Source organism: Ixodes scapularis, unplaced genomic scaffold (assembly GCF_016920785.2).
Source record: "Ixodes scapularis isolate PalLabHiFi unplaced genomic scaffold, ASM1692078v2 ptg005144l_1__unscaffolded, whole genome shotgun sequence".
Classification (NCBI taxonomy): Eukaryota; Metazoa; Arthropoda; class Arachnida; order Ixodida; family Ixodidae; genus Ixodes; species Ixodes scapularis.
In genome coordinates, this window is record NW_024610443.1 from 14131 (window position 1) to 37423 (window position 23293).

Genomic DNA, 23293 nt, shown 5'->3' on the forward strand with positions numbered 1-23293 from the left:
CGTTCGACTCTGCTGACACGCCGACTTCGACGCCCGCGACGCTCTGCTTTCTTCTGTTTCCTTCTTTATTTTGGCACAAGTTCGCCACATTAAACGTTTATTTATTTCTGTTTATTTCTTGTTTATTGGTCACCACCCGTGACAATATATATATATATATATATGAATAGATCGCGTGTTCGCGTACATTGCAGGGTGTGTTCCCAAAAGAGTTTGCTCAACCTGCTCTAACCTTTTGGCCCGCGCCATGTATAAATATATTTTCAAAAAAAAGTAAGTGCGCGATACTTTTTTTTCAGAAAATATTGACTCGACGCGCCGGCAGCCCGAACTTCCGATTGAACGCGCTTGGTATAAGGCTTTCCAGTTTTATAGCTCCCCCCAAAATCCCTACAAATGTACACCGAAATGATTCGCCGCCTATCGCCATTTTGTGCCTAACGATCTTTGCACGTAGGTATATGTCATATATGTGAAAACGTCCGTGAAACAGACGTTGCTTTTCCGATATTATGATTACGACAAGGTCCAGTCCACCAAATTTACCAATTTGACTGTACCACTTTTGTTTGTTTCTGCGTACCTTCATTTGTTTCTTCACAAGACATTTTCGCAAATTTCGTCTACTGGATTCGACGCCGTGCCGTCTATGGACCGATAAACACCGATAAAAGCCGATTTTGTCTTAATTAAATACCTGCCGATTTCTTACTCTGAATCGTGTCGGAAAACAAAACACCAAAATTGGGAACCACCTACCGACACCATGTGACTCTGTGCGATGGTAATATAGAAGCATTCTAGCTCTTGCGAGCGCGCGCGGGGGTTACCGTACAATTAACTTCGATTACGCCAGCGTATCCTGCCAAGAACGCGTTGTTCGGAAGTATAGAAACAGCTAGCACGCTTAATAACTGTGACGACAGGAACTTCCTTTGGCCTAGAAGCCTAGGCGATGCGTTCACCCGAACAACATGTTCGACAAACTTCCGGAGAGACATCGTCAGCCGCGACATGGACAAACGCTCGGAACAATCGTTTAATCCCGACAGCGACGGACTTGACATCCTCGCCGAAGCAGCGAGAGATCAGCGCGTGCAGCGAGCCATTGTTTGTCATTTTCGTGCGTTCTCTAAAGTTCGCTCCCAAACCTAGTGGTTCGTAAGCTCTCAAACTGAGGAGTTGGCTCGTTTCTTGTCACCAAGAGGAATGGGAAGGACAGGGAGGTGTCTCCCGCCCCCAGCGCGAGCTTCCTGGCTTCGATAACGCTTCGGCGCGTAGTGAGCGTGCACTCGCAGCCGAAGCACGCCGGAAGGCGACGAGCGCCTGCTGGAGGTATCCGAAAGAGACGCGCCGTCGTCGAAGTCAAGGGGACATCCGCGGGCTTCGGATGCGGCGTGCAAAGCCACTCTCCTTGGATTGGTTGCCACGCTTCGTAGGCAACTGTTCCGCTCACATCAGCTCTCATGGCGTAGTCAGACGCTGTTGCGGGCCACTTGTTTCACCGTTATTTCTTCGCAATTTTTGAAATAAAAAAATATCCCGAAAAAAGAAAATGACCATTAACTTTTTTTTTTCTTTTTTTAAGTATGAAATGTTTTTGAACGCGGCCGCCCAATCCCAAAAAACTGTCCGTCCGTTCGTCCGTCTGTCCGTGCATTTTCCGCTAAATTTAGCGGGGAAAGTGGCGTCACGTGACGTCACACGACATATACACCTTGGGGAAATCGGCGTCACGTGACCTATACAATCCAGACCAATTCTCTCCCCAAATGCCGTGTAATGCATTTGATGGATTATAGAACTTCAAAAATCAATATAACTGCCTATTTTTTTTTTCTTTTTTTAGAAGTCGCGCGTTTGAGTAGTCAGGGGTAGTTCATATTTTAAGGAACCTTAAGCATCTGCTCTCTCGCAAGACACTTGGGTAAGTCGATGGCTGCATTCTACGGAGGGCGCTCGGCGAATGACGGGGCTGATAATATGGTTAGACCCAAAGAAAACGTTCTCTGCACTGTGGCAAAGAACATGGCGTTTCGCGTGTTTACGTCACGGTTAACGTCGGGGCGCGCAGGTTTTTTTTTTTTTTTTTTTTTTATTCTACTTTGATGTTTAAACATATTTTCAGTCTTGCCCTCATTCCGTAGACAACGGCGATCCCCAAATGATTTGCGGAAAGGTTGACGCACTGGATGTTTCAGAGTGCGCGCCCCTTTATCGACCGAGCGCCCGTTAATCGAGAAGTACAACCGCGTGCTCCCCCGAAGACGTCCACAGTAAACACACGAGGCACACGGAATCGCACGCGCCCCGCATGCTTGGTTACGCGTACAGCGCGTATTGACCCGACATCGTGCGAAGGTCAAACGCAGTAGATGTAAATATATATGGGGGGGGGGGGGGGGGGGGGGGGTTGCTTTTGTGAGTTTAAGGCGTGGTACGATCGTCGCCTCACCGACCAGCGAATACTGCCGTCACACGACGACACGCTTCCTCGGACGTCTCCGCGAGTCTGCTTCTGGCCTTTCAACAAACCGAATGCGATACATCGCCACTCGCGTAGTGTCTCAGCCCGCAGAACAGGAGGTCTGGCAGCCGCCATTAAAATATATGAAAATTGACGAGGAAGTAAAGTGGCCGTTTGCCACGGTAATCAACAGCCGGGTAATCCGCCAAAAGTCAGCTGAGAATGCGTCTGACATCTCAGCATAACAAGACGGAAGACGACAAAGTGATCGTACATTTCGACTGTTGTCTTCCAGGCTTTAGGCTCTGTATCTATTGTTTTCTTTTATTTTCGGCGCAAGACCAGAGAGTGCGTGTTACATACCACGAGTTGGAATTCTATAAACGTAAAGCGTCGGCTAGGTATACGGAAAAAAAGATGTAGGAACGGCGTTCACGACATGTGTTTATTGGTCTGTTCGTTTTCCATTGACCGTTATTTTATTTTAATGCTTAGCATGTATAGGGCCATCTCTTACGGTTTAAGTGTCCAAGCCTGGCGTGTAGTGTCCATCGTGACGTCACGCTTATGATGTGACACTGTGATGTCACCAAGGTCCTATAAATACTCTGCATTTAGAGCACCTCGAAGATATTCCAAAACGACGAGCAGATAATATTTTTATCATGTTCCTGTTTGTTTGTTTGTGTGTTTGCTTGTTTGTTTGTTTGCGTCAGTTTGCGGTGGGGGCGCTTAGGCCTTCCTGTGTTTTATCCGTCTGCAGATTTTGCTTGACCACACGAACACCCCACCCCGGCTTGCAATCTGTGCAGCCCAGCACGCGACTGTTCGTCGAATCGAAAAGCGAACAAAGGACTTGCCACACGCACAAACACATAAAGACGACACTTTTCAGGTGGCACCCTCTAATGGTTTCTGCCCTCCCCAGCACACCTCCCCTTATCATGCATGGTACCGCATTTCTAAGGTCTGTACTCGCTTTCGCGCAGCGGGAGCGCTTTTCCAGAGCTTCCCACACGCACGTATACAGCCTTTGCTAAACTCTGTTCTAACAGCACAGTCAAAAAATTAAAACAGACATCTTCCTATAGTTTTTACCGGGTAAACTATTCCAAACACGGGAGACTAGCTCGATATCCCATATACCCGTATGAAAGTTAAGTGAGCGTTCGTCGCCACGCGATGGTCAAAACATCTCAGCTCGCGCGTCGAAACTTGCGCGAGAAGCATGGACGACCGTAAATTTTTGGGAAGCGTCGGGGGATTATGCATTAGCCATGATTAAAAATCCCAGCCGTTTAAAAAAATGTCTTTCTCTTTCGCCAAACAGGCGAGATAACGAGTTAAGAATGATTGTTTTCTCTTTTGGTTTTCCCCCTCTTTCCATGCCCACGTGTACTGTTACATCTTTTTATTTTCTTTTTAACACAAAAATCAAGTTTTGGTTTGCTTGCATGCTTTTCTCGGTTTCTCCAGTCTTCATTTTTATCTCATCTTTTTTTTTCTACTCACTAATATTATATTTATTTGGGATAGGGTTCAGAACAGCCGATCGTCATCAATCCATGAAACCGAGAACAGAAATACGTAGAAACAAAAGATGCGAGCGCACAAGAATGTAAATAGCTGAGCGTCCGTTAGCCATGGCGACACTCTCTAACGTAAACAAAACAAGAGCAAAAAAAAAGTGCAAATGAATTAAATTTTGCAGCTTGAAAACGACGTTAATGAGGCTTAATAAATTAATTATCAACGAATTAATGAACCGCGGCGTGGTTGAAAAAGGAAAACGCTCTAGTTTGTTTCGCTCGATACATTTTTTATGCTTCTGTTGTTTCTCCGTGTTCTTCCTTGTTTGTTTGCTTTCTTTCATTTTTTTTTTCTTTTGCTCTTGGATCAGTTTTGAACAAGTAATTAAATTATTTTAATCGTGTTCTGGATAACGCACGAGTCAAACTGGCCCCAATCTTCTTCGCCAACCAATAAAAACAAAAACGCTTTTGTTTTCGTTGTGTGATGAGCGCTCTATGAGGCTTTTTTTCTTAGATCACGACTGTTTAAAGAACCAATTCGGTACGACTACAGAAGCATTTTAGAATCATTTATTCAGTTTAGAAAAAAAAAAAACGTAAAAACTAAAACGCAATTTTTAATATAACATTGTGTGTGTGTGTGTGTGTGTGTGTGTGTGTGTGTGTGTGTGTGTGTGTGTGTGTGTGTGTGTGTGTGTGTGTGTGTGTGCGTGTGTTGAAGAACGTTTGTACGCTTCAGAATGTTCTAGCACAGCTACCTATAAAAAAAAATGTTAGCGGTCGTATCGCACTGTCTGTCTCATGCATAGCGGATACATCTCTTTTGCCAAACTAACTTCCCTGTGTCAAAAGATTAATACGATAAATTAAGGCTGGATCAGACAACACCGTTTTCTTACGTTACGAAGCTTACGTACACTTACGTCGAGGTGCGACCGCAAGTCACCGGCACGTCCGTGTTTCGTATTCCGCGTGCCAAGCTGCTTCCTTAACGCGTAGCACAGATGTGCCGCGGTGACTTGCGGGCGTACCTCGACGTAAGCGACACGTAAGACACCGGACGTCGAGGCTTGGTAACGTAAGATACCGGTGCTATCTGAACCAGCCCTTAAACTTTTACAGAGTGGTTACGTGATGGAGCGCGCGACCGTGTTCCGGACAACAACAAAAAAAGAAAGGAACTAATATATTGTTTTAGCTTGCATGGAGAGTCAAATATTATCGCGAATTTCACCTTGATATTCGAAAACTCCACGTTGTCAAGACAAGCGTCGCTATGAGAAAAGGTGCGAGAGCACGTGGCTTCGTTCGGCGCTTCCTTCGCACGAGAAAGCCCGCAAACCAGACGCAAATGAAGTCGAAGCCATGTGTTCGCGCAGCAGTGCGGAGCTACATCAGCGCGGACACTAGAACGCTACTATAAAACGTTCTCGCAAAACTTTTCACGTATTTCTTTTTTACCCGTTTGCAGTGAGCTATTTTACAACGTAGTACATGTGAAAAAGAAAAGCGAAAATGCGCGACGCGGTTGTCAATCTTTAACGTCCCTACATCGGATTAGTGACGAAACTAAATGTCATATTGAGAGCGAAAGTGACGCGCCAACAAGTTTCTTTTGTTGGTGTATATATTTCATTATTATTTCACCGTAAGCTGTTGTACCATAGCCTCCTATATACTGACAAAGCCTGGCAGATCGCCACGAGAAGGTGGAGCGGCAGACAACGGATCAGAGGAGAGCCATGTAACTGGCGCCTCGCTGCGGCTAGACGCCGAAACACATTTCTCCCGAGCGAACAAGTCTGTTTCGGGTCCTCGCCGCTGCAAAAGCTGTGCGCTGACGTCCAGATTCCCTGAAAAATGGCTCTTTGATGCACTGTTCTACCAGATCCTCACGCTCCAAATCTGCGACCAGACACTCTATGGCTGCGTCGTCGAACTGTCAGGCTTTGTGAGTATAGAGGAGGCTATGGTTGTACATACACCTTCGTCGCGTGATTATATTTCTCACAGTGAAAGTCCCTTAGATTTTGACGTGTAATTACCTATCGTGTACAACGTTCATATTCGTACACCATATATTATGCATCTTTACAATGCTTCATTTGAATTAGCCGATCCCACAATAAACGTCAAATTCTTTACTTCATCAAATGAATATATCGAACTGAATTGAAAACTTTATTAGGCGAATTTTTAACTTTTAGAAGCGGTTTTTTATTAACGTTTCACAGTCTCCATCCCAAATTTCCATCACATCTTTTTATTATTATTATTATTATTATTATTATTATTATTATTATTATTATTATTGCAGTCGGCGGCCCGTCATCGGCTCGATACTAACTGTGTCGTTTTCGGCAGGGCAAAGCAGTCCCGCGTTTCCTGGACTTCGGGCGCGTCATCTTCGCACCCGTCTGTACCAGATGAAGTGGACCTGACGCAGCTCTTCGTCGACTACGCTGTTGCTGCCACGTGGTGAGCCGTCATCCGGGAAACTGGATCCGACGCTACAAGAACAGCTCCCACGGCTTCCTTCGGCGCAGTCGGCGGCCCGTCATCGGCTCGATACTAACTGTGTCGTTTTCGGCAGGGCAAAGCAGTCCCGCGTTTCCTGGACTTCGGGCGCGTCATCTTCGCACCCGTCTGTACCAGATGAAGTGGACCTGACGCAGCTCTTCGTCGACTACGCTGTTGCTGCCACGTGGTGAGCCGTCATCCGGGAAACTGGATCCGACGCTACAAGAACAGCTCCCACGGCTTCCTTCGGCGCAGTCGGCGGCCCGTCATCGGCTCGATACTAACTGTGTCGTTTTCGGCAGGTGAGAATCTGTATTTGTAACCATGCTTCATTAGTTCTTATCTTCAACTTTGCCGTCGACTGCAACAAGTGCGTTTTGTATCTCTGTATCTTTATTTTTTTGTGTTATCAAATTTTGCAACTGAACGAGCCATGTCTGAGTCAAGTGACACTGATTGTATTGTGTGCTTTAAATCAGTGCCGGGTGATGGAAGTTTCATGAAATGCTATTCCTGCAGTCACGTTTACCATCTTGAGGCGTGCTCTGGAATCGCGGACAGAACTTTCAAATCAATGGGCACCGCCAAACGCGAAAAATGGAACTGCCGTACGTGCAGGCATCGTGAAATCAGGATGAGTGCCGGAGGTTCCAGTGAACTTTTGACACCAGCTGCTAGCGAAATAGTCCCTACGACGCTAGCCGAAATAAACGCCAAGCTCGAAATTCTTCATTCACTAAAGGCAAACGTTGATCGACTCTCAGATCTTCCTGCCAAAGTAGAAGAGCTCCTTGCCCTGAAGCCATCAGTAGATGCGATGAAAGAAACAATCAGGAGCCTCCAAGAATCTGTGAAGAAGTATGAATCTACCATGAAACTTGTGACAGAGAATGATAAAGAAGTTAAACTACTGAGAACCGAAGTTGGAGCACTACAGGCCACCGTGTCTGAGCAAACCGTTATGATCGATCAACTACAAACAAACATAAACTCGACGGAACAGTATAGCCGACGATGCAATATGGAAATACATGGTATTTCTTACGTGAATGAGGAAGACTTGGGGGCCACCATCACCGACCTTGCACACAAACTGAACATCGCGGATTTTAACCCCGCCGATGTGGTAGTCTGTCACCGCTTGCGCTCTAGGCGCGAGGGGGCCCCTCCCATACTGGTTCAGTTCACCTCGGTTCCCACGAAGGACCGCTGGATGAATGCGCGTAAGAAGTTGGCAACGCTACCTCGGTCAGAGTTCCGTTCAAAGATTTATTTTAACGACAACTTGACAAGAACAAACAAGGACCTGTTCTGGCAAGCCAGAACCAAAGGCAGGGACAAATCCTACAAATTTGTTTGGGTAAAGAACGCTACTATCTTTGCAAAAAAGGACGAAAACTCGACGGCAGTGCGCATCTCTAGCACTAGGGATTTACAAAAAATAGTATGATAATGGAAAACCCAGTAGTACTTTCTGGCTTTCCTTCGTTTCTTGACCTTTTCCCGCCTAGTGCTAGTGCGCTCACTGTACTTCATGTTAACTTAAGAAGCATTAGAAAATATTGGGATGAATTTCAGTTGATTGCTCGAGCAGTCGAGAATTCTGTCGACGTTTTCGTTTTAACCGAAATAAATGTTCGGGAGGTTTTCGTTTCACAGGATCAGTTTTCTTTACCGGGATTTGACAGCTTCTTTTTGACGCGTGACGCAGGGAGGGGAGGAGGAATAGCAGTGTATGTAAACAAAACATGGTCAGTAGTAGATTTAGCGGTCTCCTTTAATCATGCCGAGTGTCTCTCGCTGAAGTTAAATAAAATTAATTTCGAAATATTTCTATTTTCGGTTTATAGGCCACCTTCAGAAAATGTGAACAAATTTCTAGAGGAGTTAAATACTAATTTAGAAAGTATAGCGTCTACCAGTAAACTTTGCATCGTGGGTGACCTAAATATTGACGTAATGAAGCCTTCAAGATCATTCGTATGTGACTATTTAAATATTCTCGCTAACTACGGCATCGAATGCATAATAAATGTACCGACACGAGAGGAACACCTGTCCGATAAATTGGTTTCGTCTTGCCTTGATCATATAAACGTTAGAAACTCTGGTATACCTGTAACATCGGCAGTAATCTTGCGAAAATTGGCGGACCATTACTTCGTAGCGTGTCGCATTAACTTTTGTGGTATTTCAGAAAAACCTATACAACAGCAAAAAGAAACAACAATCGTGGATTTCCGTGAGTTTGATAGATTAATTTCTTCTTATAATTGGAATATACTTATTGAAAATTTTAATCACCAGGATGCGTATCTTAAGCTAATTGATATTTTTTTCGGATTTCAAATCAATGAGCGTAAAAACAATAACTGTAAGAAAACGCAGGCAGAATCAACCTTGGCTTACCACAGACGTCTTATCTGCGATCAAAGAGAAAGATATGTTATGGGCACGATGTCGCCGTTTCCCGAACGATAAAGAATTGCGTTTGCAATACCAAAGTTGTAGAAATCGTGTAAATGCCATAATTCGCTGCAAAAAACGTCAGCACTTTCAAAATAAGTTTTATAGATCACGTTTTGATATTTATAAAACCTGGGCTTTGGTAAATGAGGTTAAAGGAGTTTCAAACAAGTCTTCGATAGATGACGCAATTACCAAGCATTTCGGAACCGACTTACAATCGGTTACTGACACTTTTAATTGCTTCTTTGCTTCCGTGTCAGGTGTGTCAAACGACGAAAATATCATTCCTATTAACTTGAACCGCTCTTGCTCGGCCTCAGCGTTCTTGCCAAGCATGACACCACAGGACCTGCGTAATCTTGTATTTAGTTTTAAGCTTAACAAGGCTCCCGGAGCAGATAATATTCGCATCAGCGACTTACGGCGAAATTTCGACGTTTTGTCTGGTATTCTGCTTTACGTAATGAATGGGACTATCGGCTCAGGGGTCATTCCAGTATGGCTAAAAAGTGCCATTGTCAGACCGCTTTACAAAGGAGGAAAACATAATAGCGTAGAAAGTTACAGACCAATATCTATTCTCTCGTGTTTATCTTTGATACTTGAGAAGCACATTTTAAAAGCAATGACGGCGTTCCTGGAAAAGTTTGATCTTTTTTCGCCGTCTCAGCACGGTTTTATCCCGGGACGTGGCACGGATTCACTTCTCGAAGATTTTGTGGATAAGCTACACGACACTTTGGAAAACAACAAATATGCCTGCGCTCTTTTTTTAGATGTTTCTAAGGCGTTCGATTCCATTAGTCACAAAATATTAATCAAAAAGTTATTTGACTACGGGTTTAGGGGTCCTTTCTTTAATATACTTGAAGACTTTCTGACGAACCGGACACAGCGGGTTTCTGTTAACAATACCCAGAGCGCCAAAGTATTTCTTAAAGCCGGAGTTCCTCAAGGTTCTGTGTTGTCTCCTCTACTGTTTAATCTGTATGTGAACGATCTTGCTAAGGCGATGTCAGGTGGTGACATCTTTCAATACGCAGATGATACTTTGTTACTTTCCCGCCATATAAATTTGCGCAGTGCACTTAACCTGTTACAAGTTAACGCTACAAAGGTAATGGACTGGTTTCAAACGAATCTTATCAAAATTAACGTTCAAAAAACAAAACTGATGTGTTTCTGCAGTCCATTGAAACATAAATGCCTTGATTTTCCATTTGTGCTCCACACGTCAAAGTGTGCTAGCTGCAGCTGCTCACCTATTGAATATGTTTTCACAGCGAAATACTTGGGGTTATATTTTGATAGTGACATGTCCTGGAACTCGCATCTTAGCTATGTTGCTAAAAGGCTCCGAAGTGTATCATGCATGTTATATTCCACAAAATCCTTTCTTCCTTTTTCTGTTCGAAAGATGGTGGTCAACTCTTTAGCCTATGGTGTTTTACGTTACGGTATCACAGTCTACGCAAACTGTTCGATGATTTGGCAAAATAAAATTGATAGCATATTGAGGGGAATTCTGAGGGGCGTAGCTTACGCTCCTCTCGATACTCCAAGTGACGAACTGTTTTTATCTTTGTGCTTGCCGCGTTTTTCAGCTCTTTTTAAAAGAAGTGTCATTATGAAGCATTATTGGATTACCACCTTTAAGACCCCCCGTGTTTCCGAGCGTATTCTAAGGAACTGTGAACGCTTTATCATTCCTCGTGTTTATACCAAGTATGGAAAACGATTACGCTCGTTTTATGTGCCTGAACTTTTTAATGCCCTACCCGATTCCTTTCTAGAGTTGAACTCAAAACGTCAGTTAAAGAGACAGCTAAAAACAATATGCTAAACTTTTAAATACTTATTTTTGCCCCTGCATTAGCTCCTTCAAGTGACTGTTAAATACTTTTTTTGTCGTGTTTTTGCTTTTTTGATTGACCTTGTCTTTGTAGCTCTAAGACATTCTAGATGATGTACGGTTTTCTTTATTTGTATCATTCAGTATTGTAGTGTTATAGTTGTTCTTTCAGTGTTATAGTGACCTTGTTTCTTTTTAAGAGATCCTTCTTGGTGTTCGGTTTTCTTCGCTTGTATTCTTTTTTTTTTTTTCAGATTCTTCAATATTTTTTTTCCTTTTTGCATTTCAATTAATTCATGGCTTTTGTTTGGTTTTCATGTGAATAGTTTTGGTATTTTCTACGCCGCTGCCGGGTCCAGTCCCACAAGCCGCTATTGGCTTTTGACGGACCCGCATTTGTATATATTGTATTTATATTTGTGCAATAAAATTATTATTATTATTATTATTATTATTATTATTATTATTATTATTATTATTATTATTATTATTATTATTATTATTATTATTATTATTATTATTATTATTATTATTATTATTATTATTATTATTATTATTATTATTATTATTATTATTATTATTATTATTATTATTATTATTATTATTATTATTATTATTATTATTATTATTATTATTATTATTATTATTATTATTATTATTATTATTATTATTATTATTATTATTATTATTATTATTATTATTATTATTATTATTATTATTATTATTATTATTATTATTATTATTATTATTATTATTATTATTATTATTATTATTATTATTATTATTATTATTATTGAAGTATGTTCGCTCTCGGTCCCAGAAAAAAGGTAGAGGAGAGATCACCCTGCTGGACTCACAGGGAAACTCGACGACAGATGTTTGTGAAATTTTTGCACGCCACTTCCAGTCTGTTTTTAAGCATCATCCAATCCCTTCAACTACTGCCGCGCCAGCTGTCTCTGGGAATGCATCCTGTATTGCACTCTTTGACGAGGAGCTACTGCATGAGTGTGTAAAAAAAATGAAACCATCATTGTCTTCTGGCCATGATGGTATTCCGTCAGTCCTCTTGAAGGCATACAGTGCCATATTTATTCCTGTTCTAGTACAGATTTTTAACAACTGCCTAAAGAATGAGGTCTTTCCCGCCATGTGGAAAACGGCACTTGTTGTACCTGTGCATAAGTCCGGTCCAAAAACAAATGTGTCGAACTACAGACCTATATCTCTTCTTTGCACATTTTCGAAGCTCCTCGAAGTGGCACTACACAAAATATTGTCATTCAATCTCAAGCGTTATCTTATCCCTAACCAACATGGATTTATGGCGGGTCGCTCGACCACAACTAATCTCGCCTGTTTTATGTCAACCGCTGCTCACGCCGTCGCTAACAGAGGCCAGCTTGATGTGATTTACTTTGACTTGAGTAAAGCGTTTGACATTGTTAATCATGAAATGTTACTGGCTAAACTGTCAAAGCTAGATATTCACAACTCATTGCTTTCATTGCTCGAAAGTTATTTGCGTGACCGGAAGTGCTTTGTTAGCTCGAATAATAATTTTTCTGCTACTTATGAGGCGACAACGGGTGTGCCTCAGGGCTCCGTTCTCGGACCTCTTCTGTTTTCAGTTTTTGTTAATGATGTTTCGACTGTGATTCGTCACTCTTCATTTCTTCAGTACGCAGATGATATTAAGATGTTTATGGAGGTACGAGAAGACCGAGACTGTGTTTTGCTACAGAGAGATGTTGATGCTTTTGAAGAATGGTGCCGGGGGAATGACCTAAAGATAAATAGCTCTAAAACGAAAGTCGTGTCGTACACTCGTAAGACACATAACATTGTATTCCCATATGTTATTCAGACAGACCTTTTGGAACGTATGAACAGAATCAAAGATCTTGGCGTAGTGTTTGACAGCACCTTAATCTTCTCCAGTCATGTGGATCACATCGTGAACGCAGCTCTACGCACGCTCGGTAGTGCGTGCCGCATCACTAAAGAGTTTATTAACCCCTGCACATTTCTTATACTCTACAGTGCATTGTGTCGACCACAGCTTGAATACGCTTCTGTTGTATGGAATGGAATTTGTGCCACAAATTCCTTGAAAATAGAACGGGTTCAGAACAAGTTTCTTTCCATCTATAGACATCGTTGCTCAGCGCGCATTGTACCCACCACTACTGATGTCCCTGTCCCTGTTCAGCGTAGCGTGGCACTACCTACCCTGCTTCGTAGGAGAGAACTTGCCGATATCTTATTTTTATACAAACTTGTCCACGCCGTCACTGATTGCACGGTATTGACGTCAAGAGTACTCTTAAAAATTCCTCTAAAAACAACAAGGCAAAATGCGTCCTTCTGCAACAGGCGTCTACTCAACCTCCACGATCCTGTGTCCAGACTTGGGCATACTTATAATTCTTCTTTTTCTGAAACACTCGACATATTTAACAATAACACGCTGCAGTTTGTAAAAACGTTAAAGGCCATCACTTAAATTAGAACTGTATGCACTAACTTGCGGCGTTCACGCCGAAATTCCCCACTTTGAATGCATTTTTTTTTCTTTCTTTCTAGCAATTGGTGTTGGCGGTAGTACCCTTAAGCTTATCGTATGTTGTGACTTTGTGTTTACTTTTTATAATTTTTAAGTGTATTTTTCTAGGGCTTGTCCGTTGTTTGTGTTGTCCGTACTATTGCTTTATACCCTGTTCTGCCTTACATGTTAACACAGTGCACCTGTACCAAGACCGCAAGGTTGTTCCCGGGCACGAATAAAAACATTGATTGATTGATTGATTGATTGATTGATTATTATTATTATTATTATTATTATTATTATTATTATTATTATTATTATTATTATTATTATTATTATTATTATTATTATTATTATTATTATTATTATTATTATTATTATTATTATTATTATTATTATTATTATTATTATTATTATTATTATTATTATTATTATTAAGAGGCGATAGTATCGAGCCCACAGGGCTCGATACTATCGTTTCTTCTTTTTAACATCTATGTCAATGATCTTCCTAAGACGGTCAACTTCTGCACAGTATTTCAATACGCAGACGATACTGTCCTGTTGCCGAGTCATGTACGATACCATGAGGCTGTTGAGCTACTCCAATCAGATTATTACGGCTCATGAACTGGTTTTCAGCAAATGTCATGAGAGTAAACGCGAAGAAAACACAACTAGCGTGCTTTCGTAGTCCACTAAAACAGGTTCTTTTAGACAAACCAATTTTTCTTCACACATCAGACTGTGTTTCTTGCGAATGTGCGCCAATTGTTTATGTGAACTGTACGAAATATCTGGGACTTTATTTTGATTGCGACCTGTCATGGAACTCTCACTTCTATATTTTCAAAAAAATACGAGCCGCTTCGTGCACCTTATATAATCTTCGCATACTTCTTCCCATCACAACAAAAAGACTTCTGATGCACGCCCTTGTTTATAGTATTCTCCGGTACGGAATAACTTTATTCGGACAGTGTACTGCCTTATTAGAATCTAAAGTGAACTCCTTACTGAATGGCATCCTGCGTAGTGTAGCTTACGGTTCTAGTCTCCAAAGATCTGATAACCTCTTTAATGACCTCTCGCTACCAACTTTTAAATCACTATTTTTAGAAACAGTAGTGCTGAGGCACTACTGGGATAACACCTTTAAGACCCCCAACACCGTCTGTCGTGCCCTTCGAGACGTGAGACCATATCAAACGCCGCGCATCAAAACACATTTTGGAAAATGCGTTCGCCTCTATTATGTATCCCATATTTTTAACAACCTCCCTTCTGTGCTACTCGACGTAAGTTCTCGAGGAGCTTTGAAACGTAGATTGAAGACTCTTTGCCTAGACATCATTTTTTAAAGTGCCGATTAATTTTTTTGTTTTCATTTTGTTTTCTACTTGATGTGATTTCTGTGCGCTGTGCACTACTCCCTGTTTGTATATATTTCTCTCTGTCACGCGTTTTAGATCTCTGAAAAATTTATACTAACTTGCTTTGAGTGTGCCTTAAGTAATTTGTAAGGAACTAGTCCTACAAGCCTTTAGGGCTTTGACGGTTCCGATATGTGTATATAGCTGTATTTGAAGCACCTGCATTAAAATATTATTATTATTATTATTATTATTATTATTATTATTATTATTATTATTATTATTATTATTATTATTATTATTATTATTATTATTATTATTATTATTATTATTATTATTATTATTATTATTGTGTTAATAACTCTCCCATCGTATCCAAACAATGACACGTATGTTTCTTATTCTTTATTGAGGCAAGCATTTGGGGAATGCACTTTGAATTTTCAATTCAATAATTATGTCCTAAACTATGGTCAAAGTTTTCATTGTACTGGACTGGCAATGGGACGAGAACACCATGCACTGCGTTACTAGCGACAGCGTGCAATCGCCTTTTCCGGAGTTTCCACGGCGCATGCGCAGCAGCAGCAGACAGGAGTCCGTCATTTTTGGTGGCGTGGTGCGTCCGGCTCGGAACTGCGGGAGGCAGCGGCGGTCGCGCGTTTCGAAGTTCTTCGACGTGTTCCAACGCTGTTCCGTTGTCGGCTGCAGCAACGAGAGCAAGCGCTGTCGCCGTTTATGTTTCTTTAGGTCTCTTTCCACTAGCCTGCAACCGACGAAGCAACAGCTGCGGATTCTTAAACCTTCCACTTCATGAAAGGTTTAAGTTTTTGTTTTTTTATTTGTTATTGGTGTGGAAATACAAGTCGGCAATAGGTATGATGTCGTCTCGCTTATGTGGCACGCAGTGCGAGCGCCTCGGAGTTTGCGTTTCTGTGATAGTGCGTTTGACTGAAGCACATTTTTGCTTGCCAAAGTGACGGTCTCGCGTTGCTACGGAAACTGCCTGTCTGCTTTTTGGTTGCTGTAAAGGTTGGAATCGCCCACCGTTTTCCAATATTTATAAAGCATTGAGGTAAAGTGTCTACGCTGCAAAGTTTGTTGCTATGTGCATACCCGGAAAGAGAAATGAGAGCAGCTGTTTCACTACCACGACTGCAATCTGCTGGTCTAGTGGTTAAATAAGAAAGAGGAAGCAATCAACTTGATGTGTTGACTTCATGTATGCATCAAGTAAAAGAATTACTTCCAAACATTGTCTACAGGCGCAAGACTCAAAATAGAAAGGTGTGGCCGATTTCGTGTTTTTTATTCAGGACTTACAAGTCACACACAGCTATAGCCCGAAATGGTGTCTAGGCTCGCTCAGAAATCGGCGGCTGCACGTATACATCTTAGATATTTATTAAGAATGTATTTTAGTCGTGAATTTTACCTTGAGAAATTTCAAAGTGTTACTCCCTTCCAAGTAAAAAAACGAGACCAACAAACTTGCCAGGGTTCGCGGCGCTCGCAAGCGAATTAGTCGTCCCCGAACGCGACCGCCGTTGACCCGGGCAAGCTTGTTTGTCTCTTTTTTCACAGGAATGAAGCTACGCTTTGAAATTTCACAAGGTGAAATCTACGACTTAAATACACCTTTGATATAAATTTGAGATTGGTACGTGGGAGCGCCGAGTTTTTCAGACGATTTTTGGGTGAGCCTCCACATTTATGAGAATACATCTTTATCGATTGAAATTTTTGAGCAGGTTAAACAAATAGCTCGCAATGAATTAAAATTAAAAAAAAAGCTTGCCTTAACTGTATTTTGTTCTCGGATTTTTTTCTGAATTTACTGCCGGTGCCATAGGCGCAGACTTCGGGGGTGCATCGAAGCTCGTGCCCCCCAAAGCTCGGGCCATGATCCTTACCGAGACGCTGTTTACGTGCCATGTAACGAGCTTCTATAGTAGTGGCATGTAAACAAAATAGCGCCCACGTTTCCTTTATTGACAAAATATATGGGAAATGGAATCTCAGCGTGCTTTCGTCAGCTTCAATCTCCAGTTCTGGCGAATAGGTAACGCGCACCATTCCCCCTCCCCTCCCTCCCTCCCTCCCTCCCTCCCTCCCTCCCTCTCCTCCTCCTCCTCCTCCTCCTCCTCCTCCTCCTCCTCCTCCTCCCCCCCCCCCCCCGGGGAAAATGTAAAGTGTACGCCGCTGGCCGGTACTACAAATAACATTAATCCTAGTTTAACGTAACCGTTTGTACTTTATCATCTGTCGAAGAGAGCTTCAGCTGTGCTGTCAGTCATTCGGAAAAAAATCAGCGAACGGAGGAAGTCGTCCGTAATCAACGCATTCATTGAAAAAAAAAAAAAAAAATTAGTCGTCGATCGCGTTGAGTAAGGGAAAACAAACGTTGAGCACGTTTACCAACCGCGTTCAGACAGCCAACATAGCTTAGAAGAGACAGAACCGAAAGCAAGGCAGGCCATCAAAAATGTTTCTCCAGCTGCAGATAGATGGCGCCCAACATTCGCGGAAATATTCTAAGCTTAAATGGTAAAACAAAATGGCTAGGTGGCGTAAGCTACCGCCCGATCCAAAGGGCTCAGCCGGATTCATCCATCCATCTATCCAAAGGCCCATTACATTCCCGCTTAGCACTTAATGAACCAGCCCCACGATCAACAGAAAGGGATCGGCGAAGGATCAGGCCCGAAAAAACATTTCGAGATCAAAGTAAAAACGTAAACAACCAGTTCATTTGTTTTTTGTTTCCTTTTTGTTTTATAATAGTGCCTTCATATTTGAGTTGAAACGTTCTTCCCGACCTCGTCAATGGCTAAGAGAGAGAGAGAGAGAGAGAGACAATCACTTAGTAACCGCGGTGATTGGCTCGCTCGGAGCTGTGTGGGAAAGTGGGCATTTCGTGGAGTGGAGTTTCCCCGCGCGAGTATTCCTGCGAGCGAAACACGATCGTGATCGGTACTCACCGTTGTCGCAGTTCAATTCATACACTTTATATTAAAAATCTTGATAATTATAATATGTTTAATGGACCGCGTATGTCGATGTTTCTGGCGTAAAACCCAACCTTAGAAGGAGACGCACAAAAGGCATTTCAGGCCACCTGGGCAGCGACAGAATAAAATCAATGACATGAAAGGCGTCAAAAGCTGCGAGTAAGCAAATATCAAATAAAGCAAAAACCCAAAGAGCACAGCGAAGGAAAACCGGAGGGGGTTAATCAAGTCTCACCCGCCGAAGAGGTGCGAAGCGTCATCCTCATCTCGGAGCAAGCGGAGAAGTACCGGTGCGTGCGGTTATCTGACAATCCGGCCGAGACATTCCCTCTTCCGGAAGGAACGCAGGCGCGGTCGTGAGCCGGTCATCAGCGACGACGGCGAGGGGTTTTCACGGACTCCGCTCGCCGATAGAGACGTCGTCCAACGGAAAAACGCCACCCTTCGACGCGTCGCAGCAGCAGCCCTCTGTTTCTGCCGTGCTGCCGCCGCCTGCGCGCCGCCATTGAAGGGGACAGCGAGAGCAAGAACTACAAAAACGAACCAGAGCGCGCAAAATAGACAAGCTAAAAGAAAATAAGAAAAACCGAGGGAGAGAAAGAGAGAGAGCGAGAGAGGGTTGACGTGGTGAGCGAGATGCGTAAAAGTAAAAATAGCATCATAACAAAACAAACGTACAAGGGGGAAAACGGTAAATTTTCAATCAAAAAGAAATAAAGAATATATGTATTACAAAGTTCTAAAATTGTAAGCAGATAAATATATATCTATATATATATTAGAGAACGAAAGGTAGCTTATTGGTGGCGCCAGCCGTCGAGTGCGGCAAAATCGTGAGGCTCGAAGCAGACGAGCGCGGAGTTTGCGAAGCCAGCAGACGACAGCCATTCCCCGAGGACTCGCACACTTCGAAAAGCGGGAGGTTTACCAAATAAAAACGACACACGATGCTTTTTTTCGCTGACCTGTTCGAAATGTAGATTACGTTCGGCAAACAAAAGACGTTTCTAATGTCGGCGCTTTATAAAAAGCGGCGCGCTTACTCGACTAATCGAACGTGCTCCGCTTCTTCGCAATAGCGTCAAGGGAAATAAAAAGAGAAAAGGAAAGAAAGAAATTGCATGGAAAGGCGTTCCGCACATGAAAAGTTGAACTGAGCAAGGTATCTATAATACACGACAAACCGTTAAAAGGGAATTTATAAAACTTTCTCGGTGTCTTTTCTTATGGGATAAATCCACGCCTGTTTGGTTCGCGCAAAAGCAAGGAAAATTTCTCGTTCAATAAAAAATTTCCCGTGCCAAGAATCCCAAGAATACGCTGTTTCTTCGAAGAATGCAACGCAGCAGTCTTTGCATCATTCGCGACAAACGAAGATGTCCGATTTGAAAGCAGAACAATTTGCGCACGCTTACCACTAGCCTTTCGTCGATACGCGTTCACGTACCTTTTTTGTGCGACACTCACCGACTGATCGAACGTCTGCACAACAGCCGCATACCAAACGAAAGCCTCGAGTGCGCTAACCGCAGATCAACTGACGGCGATAACCTCACAAGTGAAAACGGCCATACAGAAAAAATAAAGAAAAAGAAAGAATTTGGTGAATCTTTATTGTGTAAAGCACTCATACACACACACACACACACACATACACTTTCAATCATTGCCTGTGTGCACAATTGTGTGCTCGTCCTTTTTTTGTCTTATTATTTTTTTCAGCGTATTTAACTTTATTTTTCCGCTTAAAAACGTTCTCCCGTTTTCTTTATCACGCAAAACGCATTAGAGTGTGTTTTATTGATTTTAAACTTGGGAAGGGTCGAATTCCAGAAAATGTCGCCTCATCTCTACAATCTTTTTTCCTTAAAATTTGTATTTTATTTTTGTCAACTGATGTTTTAGTTGTGTATATTTTTCTGTTATTAGCTTATTGGCAACGTTTGGGTGTGGCCGTAGGCATACGCAAGTCGATCGTGCTAAGCTCCGAACATCATCAAATACGCTACGTGCACCATTACCTCGCTTATTTGTTTGTTGTTCTTGTCGTTTTTTGTGCGCTTGTATTTATTATTTAAACAATAGAGTTCAAGCTGTAACGATTCCTGAGCCAAGACAGAAACTCGCAAGAGACGAAGAGTAAGAAGAACAAAGCAGAAAATGCAAAGGCAGAAGAAGAAGAGCTTAGAGGAATGTCGTGAATATTTCAGGAGGAAGCTACGCATTTTGCCAGGCTCATATTCACAAACGTGCCTGGATCCAGCGTCGCTTTTCTGTGAAATCGAGGCCGGCTAAGGTCGTGACTTGGCCCAGCGCTACGATAGATGGAGTTTTAAACTCTACGAAATAGTGCCTGTAGGAGAAACAATGCGATTTTGAGAGATGGTGTGAGTATTCGCGTGTGGGAGGTCGACGAACTCTGCGCTGCAATATTAAGTTATATACATTGAACTGTTACTTGGAAATTATAAAGTCATAGCCACTGAACAATTATAAAGTTACAATCATTGAACGTTATAAAGTTATAATCGTTGAACATTATAAATGTACAATCATTTAACATTATAAACGTATAACCTTTAACATTATGATGCTGTAATCATTGAAGATTACGAAGTATTAATCATTGAAAATTATGATGTTATAATCATGTAACATATTATTAAGTTATACTCATTTAATATTACGACGTTATGATCATTGAACATTATGAAGTTAAAATCATTGAACATTATGATGTTACAATCATTGAACAATATGATGTTATAAACATTGAACATTGGGAAGTTATAATCATTGAACATTATGACGTTATTATCACTGAGCTTTATGGATTTATAATCACTGAACATTATGATGTTATAACCATTTAATACTATGATGGTTTAATACTATGATGGCTATCATCGAACGTCATGAAGTTATGATCACTGAAAAGTTACACGCAAATTATGAAGTTGTAATCCCTAAACAGTTACGCGGATATTATGAAGTTATAATCATTGTAGAGCTGGTGGTGCCACAACGTGTTGTTTTCTTGGTGGCAAAAAAAGATGCATGACGTTATTTAGGTGGACGTGCAATACCCATGAAAGTCATCAAAAAAACAATGAATAGCGTGAAATTTAATCGTTTTCATTACTTTTTTTTTTTTAAACGGTAGCTGTTACGAACACGTGTCCGTCCCCCCGTTTCGCGACGGCGTGAACGGAAACGAAAATTTTCCCGGCTAAATCTGGCAGAAAAACCTACGCACCAATTCAGTTTTCCCGCTAAATTTGGCAGAAAAATTGATGTCACGTGACCTGACGTCACGCGACCAACGGACAAATTCAGGACAGGTTTCCCGCTAAATTTAACGGAAGAATTGACGTCACGTGACCTATCCACCAATTCGGTTTTTCCGCTGAATTTGGCGCAAAAATTTGGCGACTATATGACGATCGCCATCGCCATATCGCCGAATAAGCAGCAAAGCTGCTGCTGTCTTAACGGATCACGCCGCGTAATCGTCCCCTCTTTTTTATAACAGCGGAGTGTTGAGGGCTAGTTTCCCCAGGATTGTGTCCGTCCTCAAATGACCTGATGACACAGAACTCTAAACAGCTATCGCCGTCTATAATCAACGGCGGCAACCAGACAACCGGCTTGCCGGTTGTCTGGTTGTCACCGTCGTTCATAGATGGCGGCAACCTTTCGAGTCTTTCCACTCTGGCTTGCCGACTTGCGGCTGGCCATTACTTCATTCCTTCCTAAGTACAGCATCGCTGGTCTTCCTTCTTCACCAAAATAGAAAGGCTGAAAGTGCATTTGTTTGTTTTTCGGGGTTTCAGTGCGTTTGGATTCTGATTACTCTCCTTGCGTGCATTATCTTGTAGTTGCCCTTCCACACTTCCCGAAAATGTCCGAAAGGATGAAACGCGACCTCTACTCCAAATATGAATCTCTCGTGTTCGACACGCAGCATTGTGCGAGCTCATCTTTTAAGTGAGTGTCAGTAGAGAAACAAAAAATGGGTAAATACATGCACCATAATGGAGTCCAAGTTGGCATAACTGCGTCACACTGCGTTCGTAGAACATCACGCGAAAACACTGAATACGCGGCTGCACGATCACGAGTTGTCCCGCGACCAATTTCCCTTCTTATTTTCGTCGAGCGGACTACAGTCAATGACAGCTTAGGAAAGGCGGGGCGTGGCCTATGATGTTCACGCGTCTTGCTTAGCGATTGGTTCTGCGTCGTTCTTAGAGGCTGATGCCGCACTCTCATTGGCTCCCGAACGATAATGAGATGATAACGAGATGCGTGCAAGGACTCGCCGCGTTTCTCAAGTTGTCGACGAGTGGAATTTCGGTAAGCCACGTTTAACTCCCGACATCGTACGAGTTAGTTTAAACGCAATACACCAATAAAAATTGGAGCTTACTTTGAAGTAAACTAGAGTCGGAGCAAGAAGTGGGTTAACTCTATATAAAGTTCACTCTCTGGGAAAACACCCGGGGAAAGAGTTATACGACAGCCCGAAACCATCATTTGAATGATGGAGCAAGAATTTGTCGATGCTAACTTCGAAACCAGACTCCCCCCCGCCAAACTCAGGCCGAATGAAAGTAAGCGAAAAGAAAAAGATGCAATCATAAAGAGCAGCCTTCCCGCGTCATCAAAGGAACACACCGTCCGTTAACGGTGTTCCTTAATTTGTCCGCCTGGTCAGGCCAGACCTCAGCTGCCCTTTTTTCAACCTCCTCGTCCTCTAACAGCCTCTTTTCGCACCTAGGCTTTACTTACAAAACGTCTTTTTCGAAAAAAAAAAGAATAAATTGGAGGGTAGAAAGAATTCGGGGGCCTTGCTCAGGGTGACGTCCATCCAATCAACGTGAACACGATGGCGGCAGTTTTAACGACGCCTGCCAAAACGGCAGGCAGCCACAAAAAAGGCAATATACGAAAAACGCGGCAAAAAGTGTTAGACAAAGACGCGGGAGGTTCAGTGAGGTTTCTGGCCGACACCTTGGGTGAGAGTACTTCGGGCGGCGTAGAAAAGCTCATTGGAGTAAAGCTCACCAAAAATAAAATCCCCGTGAAAAAAAAAAAAAAAAAAAAAAACTCACAGCAGATTTGTTGGATGCGGGGAAAAGCTCACCAGCCTTTTGACAGGCACGGAGAAAGGCTCACCTACGAACCTATGACTGCGCTGTTTGACGTGCTGTTTGAATGTCATATGTGCATGCGATCATCCTGCACTTCACCAGCAGAAAACTTTTATTTTTCAACTATACCATCTCATACACGTCATTGGTGGCACAACAACAATAAAACAACTAATTTTTTTTTTTTTAACTATGAAATGGTTATTGGAGGATAGCTGGGGAACGAACATAAACAGCGTAGTCGGCTTCAGCTTGAATACCTTGCGAAGTCTGAAAGTATGTAGTACCCGCACTGCATTGACAAATGCTTCACAATTAACCATTTATCTAAGATCCGCTTTCAATTCTAAGCTCTTACGATTAACAAA

At 42.3% G+C, this 23293-nt stretch overlaps 1 protein-coding gene across 1 annotated transcript; it reads left to right on the forward strand.

The window, feature by feature from the left end:
* Nucleotides 1-6934: 6934 nt before the first annotated feature.
* On the forward strand, nucleotides 6935-7850 carry LOC121834719 (the record flags this gene model as incomplete). The annotated part of the gene is made up of 1 exon (XM_042288454.1): nucleotides 6935-7850. A coding segment is annotated over exon 1 (898 nt), but the record flags the coding sequence as incomplete, so codon positions are not given.
* Nucleotides 7851-23293: the final 15443 nt, after the last annotated feature.